The 16,203-nt window shown below is 36.6% G+C and overlaps 2 protein-coding genes and 1 long non-coding RNA gene across 5 annotated transcripts; all 3 read right to left on the bottom strand.

Moving 5' to 3' along the window:
• Window positions 1–3,106: 3,106 nt before the first annotated feature.
• On the bottom strand, window positions 3,107–5,564 carry LOC113349063. 3 transcript variants are annotated; one of them, XR_003359919.1, is made up of 7 exons: window positions 5,180–5,564; window positions 4,905–4,990; window positions 4,624–4,755; window positions 4,162–4,488; window positions 3,986–4,062; window positions 3,788–3,875; window positions 3,107–3,655 (listed from the first exon to the last, which is right to left on the bottom strand). It is a non-coding gene; the product is annotated as an uncharacterized LOC113349063 (long non-coding RNA). The 3 variants fall into 3 exon arrangements; XR_003359918.1 differs by having other exon boundaries at window positions 4,162–4,270; window positions 4,361–4,755; window positions 5,180–5,563; XR_003359917.1 differs by having other exon boundaries at window positions 4,162–4,755; window positions 5,180–5,563.
• A 3,300-nt stretch (window positions 5,565–8,864) lies between these two features.
• On the bottom strand, window positions 8,865–14,113 carry LOC113353915. Its single transcript, XM_026597385.1, has 2 exons — window positions 13,735–14,113; window positions 8,865–9,192 (listed from the first exon to the last, which is right to left on the bottom strand). The coding sequence occupies exons 1-2, from the start codon at window positions 13,790–13,792 to the stop codon at window positions 8,918–8,920; spliced, it is 333 nt and encodes a 110-aa protein (XP_026453170.1). The 5' UTR covers window positions 13,793–14,113; the 3' UTR covers window positions 8,865–8,917.
• A 1,490-nt stretch (window positions 14,114–15,603) lies between these two features.
• Window positions 15,604–15,945, bottom strand: LOC113351907. Its single transcript, XM_026595814.1, has one exon. The coding sequence runs from the start codon at window positions 15,943–15,945 to the stop codon at window positions 15,604–15,606; it is 342 nt and encodes a 113-aa protein (XP_026451599.1).
• Window positions 15,946–16,203: the final 258 nt, after the last annotated feature.

The raw sequence follows: 16,203 nt of genomic DNA, 5'->3' as shown, positions 1-16,203 counted from the left end.
AATCCTACAGTTTCCTTATAACTAAGACAATTACGATATCACCAATTCTATATACTCAAACAGATGGATTAAAATAAAAAAGCAGGTTATATATACCTCAGTTCTTTCGTCACGCATCATATTAATGGCAACAACCTCAATAATATTTGCTAGCTCAGCTCCTACCATCCCCTCTGCCATACTAGCGACGGCCATATAATCTACATCTTCAGCATTGTTTGTCATCCTCTTCTTATTAGATTTCAACTGCTCCAGCTGAAGTTTATAATGTGCTTGAAGTTTAGATTTCCACTGCTCCAGCTGAACCATGGCAGCAACCACCATTTCCTTGTCATCTACAGCTCCACATTCCACCACTACGACACATAGATTTTTAACCCATTCACAGCTCCATAACCTCCACCTGCATCATTTCAGTTCACAAGCCAATGCCATTATCTTCTTTATCCTGCATACCAACCAACACAAGGCTTCAACTGGTTTAAATCCTACCAGCAATCCATGGCTTAACCTGCAATTCCAGTCCTTGTGCTAGAGCTAACACCACCAGACAACTGCACCTACATCTCTGCCATCAGACCACATTAACAACAACAACATCAACATTACATCTTCTTAAACACCAGTTCTCAACACAACTTGCACTTCTTATTCAATTCCTTCTCTTCACTTCCATGACCACCTCACTGAACTGTAGTACCACCAATAACCACTTCCACTGCTTAGTCAAAATCCATCGTCACCTGTAATTTCAATAGCAGCTAAGGCATCAATTCAGTCAACACACAGCACCAAAAACTCCATTCATCTTCTTCTCATTCTTTTCTCATCTGAATATGCCCAGCAACAACATCTTGCGACTCCAGAACCCATCTCAAATCGAATCGTAGTTTGCCAAGTTCATTAATGCATCATTTCGATCATCTACAGTTCCATTTCCGCTTAACTGATTTCATTATCACCAGCAGCCACAGCAGCTCATCTTCGATTTCTTCTCATCTTTGTTTCATAATTCCACCACCATCATTCTTCAGATCCATCCTCAACACCAGCGGACTCATTCATTTCTCGAATTGACAGAAAATCCCTAATTTTTTCTTCAAGAGCACCAACACAAACCCTCAATTTCTCCAAATCCCCATTTCAGTTCATCCAAAACTCCACAACTGAATTCAACAGAAGCTAGCAGAACCCATCTTCACATCTTCTTAATCTAACTCAACTCTGAGTTTCAATTTCTGAATCAACCCCAGGCGAGATGCAGATCCAATTTCTTGCAATCTCAGATTCAACCCATCTTGAATCTTACCAAAGTCCATCATCTCTATCTTACCCTTTTCTCATCTCCCAATTCTCGATCTATTTCTCGATCAGCAGCAACGATATTTACTCCCAATTTCAGGTGATAAAACAGCGGCAACTGCTGCTTCTTCTTTTCTCAGTTTTAGGGAAATGAATAAGATAAAACGTCTCTCGAATTCTTTATCTCTCGAATCAGCGTCGTTCTTCTGGTGCAGTTCCATTGTTGCTGATGGTGATGATGGTGGTGGGAGAAGGAGACAGAAGAAAGAAGAAATCAGAGAAGAAGAAGAAAGAAGAAATCAGAGAAGAAGAAGAAAAGGTCGAAGGGTATGTTTGGCTTTTTTAAAAGTAACAAAAACTAAATTTACACATTATTATTTGGCTTGGGGTTTTCGTCCCAGTTTTATCTGAAACGGTTTTTATTTGGTAGAAATAATATGACCCGTTTTTTCTTATCACTAATTTGTTCACCTAGGGATTTTGTCACTAGTTCCGTAAAATAAATTTAAAACATATTCCAGTTATTTTTAAAATATTTTTGGGTGCCATGATGGACATCAGTGTTGCACAAATTTGCGATAGCTAAGGACAATTTACACGTCTACCATTTTTAAGCTTTGTTTACTTTTGTTGGATTTATTTGTTCGGAAAACAATAATGCGTAATGCCATTGAGCTTCTTTAATCCGAAAATACTTGCGAAGTACACCCCAATGACACTATGATACCAAAAAATGTTGTTCCACCAATGTGCGAGCAAAATATGTTGCTGCGTCAGTAAATTTGAAAACCAATGCCTCTCGATATTTCTTTTGGACAGACAAATTGTTCAGAGTGGTCCATTTTCATGAGTACTACAAGACTGAACTTCACAAAATGTTTTCACACAACGAATAGGCAGCCTATAATCTCAAAACTCGTCCATGAGTGTTTAATATCCTACAAAGTTAACTTAATCTCAGTAACTTCATTATTTCCTTATAATTTCTTTTCAAACAGTTATCAGTAACACTAGATTTTGTGCCCGTGCTACGCACCGGTGGACCCGAAAACCGCTTTGCCTCGCCCCGCCCGATACATGCTTAGAATTTTTTATTTGATGTAACTCGGCTTCGCCTCGCCCCGTCGCTTAGAATTTTTTATTATATATTCTTTTTAACCATATTTTTGATTTGGTATGATGTGGTTTCGCCTCGCCCCATCGTGCATTTTTGATTTGGTATGGTTCAGCCTTGCCTCGCCCCGATGCATGCAGCTCGGCAATCAACGACGAATGGATTGTTATCTTCTCATACACATTGTGTATTTTGAAACAATATGGGAGATGCGCCCATGATACAGCACACTGCCTAATTAGCAAATTTAATGTTACGCCTTAGTGATCTCTCAAAATTTACTCCACATTACTGGCCATAAGATTACACGCATTAAAATAGCTGGTGGTGTGCTATATCGATCAGCTGATATGAAGGTATGGATTGCTTGAATTTCAGACACGTCAGACAAATTGAAGAGCATTTAAACAGAAAAACTGCTACAACTTAAAAGACGGATCACATTAGAATATCATCAGGTGGTATAGCAACAAACAGTCTCGCTAGCTATCCTGATATTTTCTAAGTGACCTAATCTATTTGTTGGTGGGGTGTTCCCTAGGTGAAGTACAATATGTAAAGCTACGAAGCATTTAAGCAGAAAAGCTTTGGTTAGAAATTTGGTTCAATAGCAAACCAGACTGCAGCTGCTCAGATTATAAAGCTATAATGACATCACATCCAGATACAACTCTGTCGAAGAGGCATGCATAAAAAAACAATTTGAGTATATATTGAGGATAATTACTGTAAAAAAAGTAGTATATCACATCGTTCTTAGCCCAAAAAATCTTAACACGACATTTCAATCGGAGGCTCTTTTCCGTTAAGAATACTGGTTGAAGGCCGGGATGCAAGGGAAGAATAAAATACCAATTGGGAGTGGGTCAGAAGTACTTCCCACCTATTTTCTTCAGATTTCCTCCAACTATATCAAGCTTCACGTCCTTAAATTTGTCACTGTCAATTTGAAGCCTGTAAGCAGGTATATACTCAGCTTGCCCAATTACTGAACTCAACACCGCCTATTTTTTCTAGTTTTGAGTAAGTTGATGGCGTCCACCAATTTTACCTTTCATGTTCCTAGAACTGTAATCTTTCCTTTCCTCAAAATTCTTTAAATTTGCCTTTGCATTTTCAAGTATTTCATCCTCAGGTGTTTCATACCGTCCTTCGAGACTTTTGAAACCAACCGTAAATATTTCTTGAAGTTGTACCATGAGAATTCTGTACTTTCAAGAACAGCTGCACAAACAACCCCTGCAAGCAAAGAAAGGACACATACTGATTTTTTCATAAAGTGATTATAGTGGTATCATACATACTATTTTTCTTATGCTAGCTCTCACTAAATGAAAATACTATTGTCAGGACTTCAAAAAAAATCAAAACCTTTATGAGTTTAAAGAATGAGTAAAATCTAACTACAGATTTATGTTGCACACGTATAGGTTTTATTCTTCCAGATGTGGAGTCGCCTCTGCAAGTATTAGAAAGGAGAATTTTTCATGTCAGGACCAACTGATGGTTACTGATCAAAAGTAAGTAACCATTAGAAAATGAAAAACGGATCAGTAAAAGTATTATTACCCCAAATCCCATCTTTCTGTACAGTGCTAATGCTGGTTTGTTATCCCGACAGACATGTAAGTATACCTGCTTTATACCTGAATCATCAAATTCAAGATAATCAGTTGCATTAATTTTCCTCCTTACAGCTAAGCATGCAATTTAGATGAATGGAAGAGAACTTAAGCAGTACTCACCTTGTTGACGTGCACTTTTGGCAACAATTATGTTTGAGATTATGCCATGTTTCTGTGGTCCCCTTCTTTTGAAGGTGCTAAACAGATTCGCAGCTGGCTATAAAAATTCCTGGGCAACCAAGGGATTCAAATCTTAATTAGGTGATTCTAAACATCAAAATGCTAACTTAAATTAGATAATTATCCATGTATAATGCACCTCAGGATAAGTCTCCCCCTGTAACATGTACTTGAAACGAAAATCAAGAGTTCCAATGACATTTTTGAGCATGCCATTAAGCGCATTGTCGCCTTCCTTTCTCACAACAATGACGCACATGAACGGTTCTAAATAATGCATCGTACATCACCTCATTATCACATTAAACTCATGCATCGACAGCATGTAAGACAATAAGCAGCACCATTCTCATGTGGTGCATTTACGAATTTAATTTTCAATAGGTGTAAGAGTAGTTTTACCTGATCGACGCATTGCTGCTTCTTGTAGCTAGCGACATATTTGTTTAACGGCAGAAAGTATCAAGATTATAATCGAAAATCGGCAGATGAATAAAACGATACTTCTTTGATGAACTCAACATTTAAAAATTGCTGCTTGGATGAAATGAAATTCAGTTGTCAGATAAGTAATACAAACCGGTGATGCCTACTCAAAAAACAACCCAAATTAAACCCACCTTTAAAATCTAATTCGGAAAACCAAATTAAAAGCATAATTTCAAAATTACTTAATTACGTACCCAAAAATCTATATTGGTCTCCATTATCTGACGAAATCGAAGCACCACGATGTTCTATATGTTCTTGAATCATCTATTTTGTTAACCTAAATATTCGAGGAAAAGTAAAGAGGCAACCATTATCAGTTGCAAACGATTTATATGCGTATTTGAAAATAACAGATCTTATTATCTTAATGCGAACCACAGACCCTAATTTGAACAGAAATCAAATTAAGGTTAGGGTTTGGAATCAAATTGGATTTAGGGTTTAAAACCAACGAATAGGAAAATACCTTTAAAGAAATAGCAGCATCTCCAAGTTGATTTTGCGCAATCACCCTTTCAGAACTTTGCAGCGAGCTAGCAATTAACGAATTCACTAACTGTCCCAAATTTTATAACGAAGGATCACTCCCCCCTGAATTACTCATGCATTCGACCCCCAACTTGAACAGGACCATCTATAACAGAATCATCCATTTGAAAAATTGGGTTATTGTGGGCAATGATTATGGATTGATAAAGTTGGTTCGTAGGTGATGATAATTTTCTTGTCTACTACCATTCGGAGGCAGCGGAGATTGATAGGTTTCTGTTGCAGAAGAAAAACTCAAGATAAAGGGAACACAGAGAGGAAGAGGTGCGGCAGGCGATTAGGGTTGTAAAGACCAAAGAAAATAATTTCAGTATTTGGGCGAAATCAGTAAGATTTTTTTTTTCTTTTTTCCCGAAAGAAAACAGAGATGACAGTGTTAGTTATCATCGTAAGTATTGTCTACCTCCCTAACGTCCAGTTAAGTATTTGGTGTAAACCAAGTGTAAGTAAGTAGTTAGTTGTAAATATTCACATGAGTGTTGTATACCCACGTTTTCACTAACGGTGTTATAAACGGTTAGTTAAATACATGGTGTAAATAGAGTGTAACTCATGTTTTATTGTTTCGACCAATAGAATCCTGCCACTTGTCGTCATCAGAATTGCTCTTCCTCAAAATTTTTATCTAATTTAATTTGAGATGAGTGTCACACTCACCGTGCGACGTGGGAGCTTATATGACTTAGCATTTTAAAGTACGGGAGATTATCAGATTGTAGATAAAAGCTCACTCACAAACTGGAAAACATATTTTGCGGGAAAAAATCTAAATTCGAGAAAAAGACTGAAAGCAACAAAAGTTTACCCAATGTGACCAGTGACCTACTAAGTAAACAACCTTCAGACTCCAACAACAAAAGGTTAAAATGAATTTTTAAGAAAGGGTCGTTCTAGTTGCAGTTTTGGTTACCCCTCTAATTAAGGAATCATCTGTGATCACAATGTGGAGGAACAATTGACTCGAATCTCCCCATGTAACGGTCCTGTCAGTACTCCGTTCTCCCCATGTAACGGTCCTGTCAGTATTCCGTTGTTCGAAAGCTTTATCACTGCATTGGAGAAATCCTTTATGAACAAGAAATTCTTTGACGCGTATGCTCTTACCCAGGTAGCGGTTTTTTCCTCACTCATGAGTTGCTGATCCGACCGCATGACACTTTTATTTTGAATTAAGCCCCGGTAATAATGAGTGCCCAATCCCAACTCTTGCGCTCCATGTTTCTGTAGATCAATAAACGCAAACGCGCTTTGTCCTTGACATATTGATCAAGTCTTGTTCAGGAACCCGTGTTCTATCGTAGCCTAGTGGTAAGGGACACTTTTTTAATCTGCCTATCATTGGATTTCACCGTGTATTTTGAGTCTTCTTCTGCGTACATGTAAATGTGATTGTTTATCTTGCCTATTTCAGTTTTATATTTAAGGAAGAAAAAAAAGCCAAGGAAAATCTGAAGTAATTTGCAAACCTTCTGTTTGCTTCTTTGTGGTAGTACAACTCAAGTGGTTTGAGATTAGTGAAGTTGTCTGTAACACCCAGTGTTTTTAGCATGGCGCATGTTAAAAGATGCGCCATGGCCTGAGAGGAAGCTTCATCTAAAGCTTCCGTTGTGCGATAAGCAGTAGATTGGCTTAAGGCCAATATCGCGGCAAAAATGGTACATTATGATTGGTATTTGGCCCAATGGCCAACTCTCGCATCAAATGATGCATTATGCCAGTTGGGTAAGTAGCCTTGAGCTTGCAGCGTAATCATTGCGCATTATGAAAGCTATTGGCCTATAGCCAATATCGCACAATCATTGTGCATCAGTCCAGTGAGCGCTGTCCGAACGAATGTTGCGCAATCATTATGCGCAATCATTCTTCGCAATCATTGCACATGAATAGTGAAGCAAGCATGTCAATCCTCTCCCCAATTCTAACTTGTAGAAATTCCATTAAGACATATATAGGGAGGGGTAGTTGGTTGAAGGTGCATATGCAGACTATGCACCAAGTAAGCTTCATAGCTTAGTCAGAAGAGTATAAATGATGCCTAAGGCTCATTTATAGTTGCGTAGCCTTTCGAAGAAGGCATTTGGTCCTTAGGCATCACTATGCCATGTCACGGACCCGATGATGCATAATTATTGTGCATCTTGACGGAACGACCTATACGGAGTAGGCCATTACCATTATTGCTCTGCAAGGACTTGCAAACAAGTTTGGCTTAAGTTGATATCCCTTCGCGGATGAACTACGGTCTGTGCTTGATCCCTTTAGAGTAGGGAAGGGTACGTAGGCAGCCGCAATGAGTTGCAGCATTTTCGGTCCAGCACGTTGGACCCTCATACCATCTAAGCTCGGTAGCTCGATGCAAGAGATGATTGCGGCCAACCTTGATGAGGCTTAGTTGCATGCCAACAAGTGGATGCTCATACTTCCTATCAAGCCGTTCGACTTACGCATGTATCAATGACGCATTGGACATGGCCTTGGACGTAAGCTACATCGATATGCAAGTTAGCGGGTCTTGCATAAACCTAAGGAAAATACGGCATGAGGCCTGCAATGGCCTATCCATCATTTGTCATCCAAGTGATGGATAACGATTAAATTTATAACACGGACTTGATGCTTATCTAATCCTTACGAACAAGGTTGGTCTCTTTTTAATAAGCTTTGTCCCGCCGCTTTATTCTATTAGAGAATAAATTTCGGTAATGCATGCGCATGCCCATAAACACTACTATCGGGAGGAATTGCAACACTATTAAATATTCACCTCCGTTCCAAATTAGTTGAGCTAGTAGTACAATTTAAAAATGATTTTTCTCTCAAATTATATCACGGATATTCGTAAATTTTATATCATTGAAAAGCATTTTAAAACATCCATGTAACGAATATAAACATGACTATCAAATGATATAAAACCAATTATTAATGGGAATTTTTTTAAAAATGACTAGCTCAACTAATTTGGGATGAAAAAAGTATTATAGTTAGTGTTTGAATGACAAATTTATGGTCAGGTTCCTTGCATTGTGGATGCCGGTGTTCCAAACCTAAGAAAACGGATTTGTAAGCTTCACCGTTAAGTTTTTAGTTTTTACTGAAAATGACATATCACATTGCAAACTTTTTTTTTTGAAGCATGAATTTATTAAGATTAGGATGATATTACACGGGGTACGTAGTACCCATATAGTCTGCCATTACAATGGGGCTAATACACATTGGTGTTTTATGATCCCAGATTGTTGTCGATAGATTTCATGTTGTGATGTCATCCGCTGCTTTGTTTGTCAGTCTGTCTGCCGCTTGATTTCCTTCCATGTAGTTGTGTTTTATGGTGCAGTGTGGGATTTGGGCAAGTCTAAGGTGGCTCAGTTGTCGATATTAGAAATTTCAGCAAATTTTTCGAATCCGTTTCGAGTTGCACCTTTGGCCGTTATCGGTCTGCAGCTGTTCTTGATGGGATAAGCATTGCAAACTATGTGTATGATTATTTATTCATTTATATTTCTGAGAAACACATTATTGCATTAACCAAATAAACCATTACATATTTTAGTTAGGGATTTTTCCCTCAGACTATTGAATAAGAACTGAGGGGGAGAACTCCAAATGTTTTTCAAACTAAACTTCCTAGCCCGACTAGCAAGTCGATCATCTATTTTATTTCTAAGACGCTTAATATAAAAAACCTTATATTCATACAACTAGAAAGGGAAATCCGACATTCTTCTAAGAGATCCATACTCCACCAGTCCATATCACCCTTGCCTCCATTCAAAAAATTCACTAGTTGAAGGCAATCGCTCACAAAAATAACTCTAAAAAGATCCATCTTCCCTGCCCAAGAGAAAGCCAAAATTAGAGTTGTTGTCCCAGCACCAACATCACTTGGGATCAGTCCAAAGTCCACTATGAATCTCTTTACTCTTCCTGCAATATCACAGAGCACAATTCAAATACCCATGTTAAACATTTTGTAAGATCCATCAATAAACATGATATGATCAAAATCCTGAATGGGAAACCTAACTTCCATCCTAACAACAACTTTGGACAGAGGATGAGTTACAATATAGGTGTTTATAAGCCTTCTAACATCCATTATTGATTTATCAATATTAATTTGAACATTTCTAAATACTACATCACATCTTAACTTCCAAATTGATCATAACACTTTTGCTCCAATACTCGGCCACTTCAAAGCATAAGGAGAAATACCCAACAAACTGTCAAACCAATACACAAAGATATCCTCAATCCAATCAAAAGATGTATTCAGCAAATGTTGTAAAGAGAGGGAAAACCAGATATGAGAAGCAATCAGACACATAAAAAATAGGTGCATCACAGTTTCAACTTCATTTTTACATAAGGGACAACAATCATCAATTGCAGAACTATAGAATTGGAGAACTGAATTAACAGGCAGCATCTGAGCAAAAATCTTCCACATGAAGAACTTTATTTTTGGTAAACAATCTAAAGACCAAACTTTTTTCCAGAAGGAGGCATCTTCACTTGAAAAAGATTCATTCATATAAGCTCTATAAGCAGATTTAACTGTATACTTACCATTCAAAGTATGAGCCTACGTTATCTCATCCTTCTCAGTAACATTTATTCTTAATGACCTAATCCTAGTAACATCTTCATGCGAGAACAGAGAAGTAAGAAGACCAAGGTTCCAGCTATTATCATGAGTATTTATGATTTCACTAACAAAATTATAATTACCATAGTTTGCATTAATCGAGGAAGGAGGAGAAGAACTACCTGGCAACCAATTAGAAAACCAAATCTTTGTGGACTTACCATCATTTATCTTATACACAATATTATCTTTAAGGAAAACCAAACTTTTTACTATACCTTTCCAGATCCATGAAGAACTGTCCGCAACCTTATCAATTTCTAATATATTCTGATTTGGAAAAATTGTAACCAGTTGATCAAGGTTTTTACACATTCTCCACCCCAATATAGCGATAAGAACCCTATTAGTTGCATAAGAATTTCTAATACCAAGACCATCATTGAGTTTGGACTTCTTTATATCCCCCAGGAATGAAAGTAAGCCCCCCTTCTTCAGTTCTTCTTAGACCACCAAAAATTTCTTTCGAGTCAATTTTAGAAGTAATTTTTTTAGAAAAAGGGAAGCAAGACATGTAGTAATCAGATAGACTAGAGAGAACATGCTTAGTTACCACTGTTCTACCATCCCCATAGTGCTTTATCATTCAAATGTAAGTTCCTGTACTCTTTGGTATAAGTGAGTGCTAAATACTCCTTCCTAAAACAGAGATATTTTTACTTTTTCATTTAAAAATAGGCCAAATTGAAAAACTGAAAGTATCTCTTTTCCAAAAACGGAGGGAGTATATATTATCATAGCATCTTCGGAATCAAATCTTCAGAAAACGTTTGTCTCGCTACATAATCAGTGTTCATTTTGTAATGGATATAGCCATGTTGTTATTCTAAGGTGGTCTATTTGATGTAGCAACGGGCATAAAGCACTGGCTTTATAGATCTTCCTTTGAAGTTCTTCAAAAGATGTCTTCCAGCATTTTTTCCCTATTTATTAGAAAATCGGACTAACATCTTATTTCGGCGGGCCTATTGCTTCTTTCCATGATGGGATATGTTTGTTCTTTGGTGCCAAAGCTCATCGACCATGAGTCAACTATTTTTACCAAGGACTTGATCCCCGTAATCCAACAATTAGACATCCATTGAAAATTTTTAGGAAACTGTCAGAAGACTTTTCTAGCTTTTACCACAAAATCTGTCAAGATTACTGTTTCTATTTCAAGATGTGTCTTGTTGGTTTCGTCATTTAATTCACAAAACATACATTTTATCAACACTGCTAGTCACCAAGTAAAGATGACATTTATTCATTTATGTTTAGCCGTATTTAGATGCTTATTTCTTAACTTTTAGCTTTGATAAATTTCAAGTAGGATGTGGTTACAGTGAATGACAAAAGGTGTTTCACGTCCTACTTGATCCATAGGGCCGGATGATATATTTACAAAAAAAAAAATTGTAAATGTGCCGAGCATTTAAACAAAACTAAAACCTTATATACACATTACAGGTCCAATAAACCTTGGCCCCTGCAAATCCCCGAAGTGCTGTGTCAGTGCAGTTTTAATATAGCTCAAAACCTCGGTTTGTTTAGAACGATTGTATTTACAATGGCAAGAAAATTTGAGCCAACATATTTCCCCATTTAACTTGATCTTTTGAATAAAGATGAAATAGATGTTGGATATTTTCAAGGTTTGTCGCTACGCAGAGTTATACGGTGATCGACCTGACCGGTCAGGTCGTGGGGGTCTAGGGGCAACGCCCCCTAGCAGAGTCCGAGACAACGTCTCCTGGGATTTTGTTTTTCTGATTTTACTTTGTAAAACCTAGAAGTTTCCATTCAAAATTGAACAGACGCGTCTCTTCCCATAAGCCAACATTAATGGTTTTTGGAAGCGTCTGCTGGTGATGAAACGACACTACCAACAGGCATGAATATCACTATAAGTAGCGAAGATGTTCTCCCATTCCAATACATCAAAAACAATCTGTTTTCTTCTTCTCTAAAAAGCATCATCAGAACCTTATACAGTGTGATTCTTGGTCGGGTCAAGGAAGTACAGTCCTTGAATTCGATTACGGTGTTAGGGCTTCATTGAATCCTGAAGGCATAATTCGAGAGACCGTTTGTACTCGCCAAATTTATTGGGAAAGGTCGAATTATTGTCTAAAAGAATCGAAAGAGCCTTGAAGTCAGGGGTACACCATTTTCTAGTTTCTGTTTTCATCCTCTTGTTTAACCCAAAATTTCCAACAATAGAAGGTGACCAAATAATGTCCATGGGGTTTATTTTAAGGCTGCCAATGTATGTTAGGAAACTCTGTTATTTATTCGAATTCATATTTGAAATATCAAATATTATTTAGAAAATGGTATTCGACAATTAAAAAGACTGCGATGTATGTCAGGAAACTCTGTAATTTATTCGAGTTCATATTTGAAATATCAAATATTATTTCTAAAATAGTTTTCGACAATGGCGTCAATGCATGCAGTGGCGAATCTACAGTGGGGTCAGTGACTCCCTAAATTTTCTGAAAAATTAAAATTCGTATGTAAATTTTCATACTAAATCAGCTTGTGACCCCATAATATTTACAGCAAATTTCCGTATAAAATGGTAATTTTGAACTGATTTAAGATTTATTCACATATCCAATTCCACGAAAACAAAACTACCAAAACTTAAGAATTACTTGAGATACAATCATTATTTTACCTGTGATAAAATGATTTCTTTAGACCCTCAAAGTTCATATGTAATTCATATGAACAATAAACGACTAATTGGTTTTCGACTACATCGATTTTATTTGCAGGTAAGAGTTTTTGCTCCTCTTTTACTCAAAATTTTCATTGTTTCTTCTTCAATTACTGATTTCTTTCTCGTTTTTTTTACTGATGGATGATATTGGGAAAATTATGATGAGGTTAATTATTGTTTTTCCCATTAAATTAAATTTTAGTTAAGATCTTCGAGAATACATCGTACGCCCCTATTGAACTTTTGTTCTTGATTCGCCGCCTCTACTATGGAGATAAGTATAAATCCTTCATTGGGAAAACATGTTTGACTAGTTATTCGCTTTGTGCGTAAAGTTTAAATATCACGTTATAAAAGTTTAAATATCACGTTCATAAAAAATAAAAAACTCTAGTCACTTTAGCTTTTTCTAGACTTTTCTTGTTCACATTATATGAACCGACTTTGGCAAACTCTTGTTTGTTCTTAATTATTCTAACTTCAAACATTAGATAATTATGTTTAGTTGACACAATTACAAATTATAATAATATTCCAAAAATAATGAATCTCTGAATAAATGAAAAATATTCGAATTCAAAAACTAAAATTCATTATTAGAAAACATAGTTATGGGATATTGGAGAAAACTAAAGTCAATGGATTATTGTAACGCTATAGTAAAGAGAACTAGAGTATTGTTGAACTTCAAAGGATTGTTGATGGTTGGAAAAGTTTATACGAAACTGTTTACAGTAGTTTTTGCTATCCTGAACGCGATGAAAGCCAAATGCGTAGATCAAGGGGCATTCATAACTTAAAGAACGAATGAGCACCAGAGAAAAGATTTAGGATACATTATTACCAGCGTCCGATCCATAATCTTTCTATCTGATCAGTAATTTACGACTGAGGACAAAACTGCGAGTTACGTTTTTGTTTATTTATTATTAGTGTAAGAACTTATTTATGTTTATCAAAGAGATTTTTAATGATGATCTGATTAAACTTGTTTAAGAACTCATTTTGGGTCAAAAAATTCAGGAGATTTAATTGAGTGCACAGCTCCACTGGTATCTAATAACGAGTAAATAAATATAACCTCAATATTAGAAGCGTGCTCAAGATATACCTTTGCAAATTCCTAACAGTGTAGCAATATTTTCATCTGGTGGTGCTTTGAATTCCATTTCATGTGAACGAGAAGGAGTTTACTACGGCCGTCACTTGAAATTACATTTGGCAGTGACACAACGTCAGAGAACTTTAGGAAATCTACAAGCTGTATTAGCTGATGCAAAGAAGCAGCAAGTAAAGAAAGATACAGTTAAGTTTTGGCTGGAAAATCTTGAAGATGTAGTATATGAAGCCGAAGAGCTTCTGAATGAGTTTTCTTAGGAAGCTCTTAGGTGCGAATTGGAAATTAAAGATCGCGTTGGAAACAAGGTTGGAAACTTCTTCTCGTGCTCGAATCTGCTTTTTTTCGCCACAAGATATCTCATAAGATTAAATTTCCTAACCAGACGTTGAATCAAGTTTCAAGTGATAAAGACAAGTTCTATTTTCTTGTTTCAGAGACTTATATTTCTATTAATATTCGTCATAAAAACAGAGAAACTTACTCGTCCGAGGCTGATTCAATGTTCGCAGGGAAAGAAAACGATAAATTAAAGATAGTATATTTGTTGGTGGATAGCTCAACAATCAAAAACTTTATCGTATTGTAGTCATTGTTGCGATGGGAGGGATTGGCAAAATTGCACTTGCTCAAACCGTCTACAACGATGATGTTGTAAAACATCATTTTGTAAAGAGAATTTGGGTATGTGCATCTGATAACTCTAACCAGAAACAAGTTTTAAATCGCTTTTTGGAATCTATCAACGTAGAGAAGAAAGAATATTCAAGTTGGAAGTCATGGTGAACGTGAGAATGTCTTAAGAGAGAAACTCCGAGACTCAAGATATTTGATAGTGCTTGATGATATGTGGAATGATAAGCATAATCAATGGGAGAATATTTTGAGTACGTTGTTGCTCATTGGGGCTCAAGGCAGCAAAGTGATCATAACTACACGAAGTAACGAGGTTGTTTCAAGGATGAGTTCTTTATATACGTATAGGTTGAACGGATTACTTGAGAATGATTATTGGAGTATGTTGGAAAAAATTGTGTTTGGACCTGAAGGAACAGAAAAGACTACAAATTTAATCAAAATTGCAAATAAACATTACTAAAAGGTGCAGAGAAGTCCCATTAGCAACAAAAATTCTCGGAGGTTTGATGTACTCTAACATAGACAAGCAACAATGGCTATCAATTGAAGAGAATAAGATATGCAATTATCCGGAAGGTGATGACAAGATTGTAAGTGTATTGAAATTGAGTTATGATCATCTTGAGCCACATTTAAAACAATATTTCCGGTATAGTTCATTGTTTCCCAGAAATTACATTTTCAAATGAAATAATTTTGGTTATGGATGGCAGAAGGGTTCCTTAATCCCTCCAGACGCGGCTTAGAAATGGAAAATGTTGACAATGCATATTTTAATAGTTTATTGAGTAATTCGTTCTTCCAAGAAGCAATAGTAAATGAGCTCGGAGTTATAAAATGGGAAAATTGATAAACTAACCAGTTTTTTTTTTTTTGGTAATGGAAATGTATTAACAAGAAATTAGAGCCTTATAAACCTGGGAAAGGCTCTCCCCATAACATCATCAAGCAAAAAAGGAGATAAAAAGTCAAGGGGGTTTTGAGACCAGTTTTCCGTATACATATCATTTACAACTTTTTTAGCCAAAAAATCTGTTGCATAGTTACTTTCTCTGTACTGATGTTGAAACGTAATACTATCAAAAAAGGGGGACAAGTAGCTAATGTCTGAGAGTAAATTATCAAAAAACCAAGAGCTCTCGGTAACTTGATTACACAGATTTACAATAATTTGAGAGTCACTTTCAACCTGAAGTTTCTTTATACCTAGGTCCATAGCAAGCTTTATACCATCTCTAACTGCCAAAGTTCTGCCAGATTATTGCTTTTATGATAGATATGCTTGCAAAAAGCGGCCATGAAGCTCCCATCATCCCTGCGAAGAACTCCAGCACAGACTGCACTTCCCTTGTCATTTGAGGCACCATCTGCATTCAACTTTATAAAGCCATCAGAAGGAGGAGACCAATTAATATGAATAACTTGTTTAGAGTTTTTACTATGATTGGTAGCAGTGGCTTGAATATACTCCAGAGCAGAGTTATAAGAATTCTCAACAATATGCTTCCAATCAAATTGAGACCCTGTAAATACTAGCTTATTTCTTGCCCACCAAATGTTCCACATGATAAAAGTAATTATGATATCCCAGCTGACAATATCTTCCTTTGCCTTGGAGTGAATGACATTAAGAAGCCAATCTAGAGTAATATAATCCTCATGAATAACAACACCATAAGTTTAATGACTCGTCCCTATGCCGATACTGTCTCCACTTATCCACTGCGGTTATCCGGCAGTGTGGAGTTTTCAACGGGCATCCTTGCGGTAATCCAGCAAAAACTTACCAGATGGTCGCCCATCCCAGGATTGCTCCCCCGAGCA

This window comes from Papaver somniferum, chromosome 2 (genome assembly GCF_003573695.1).
Source record: "Papaver somniferum cultivar HN1 chromosome 2, ASM357369v1, whole genome shotgun sequence".
NCBI lineage: Eukaryota > Viridiplantae > Streptophyta > Magnoliopsida > Ranunculales > Papaveraceae > Papaver > Papaver somniferum.
Note: the sequence above shows the minus strand (reverse complement) of the source record. Positions and strands in the feature narration are given on the sequence as shown.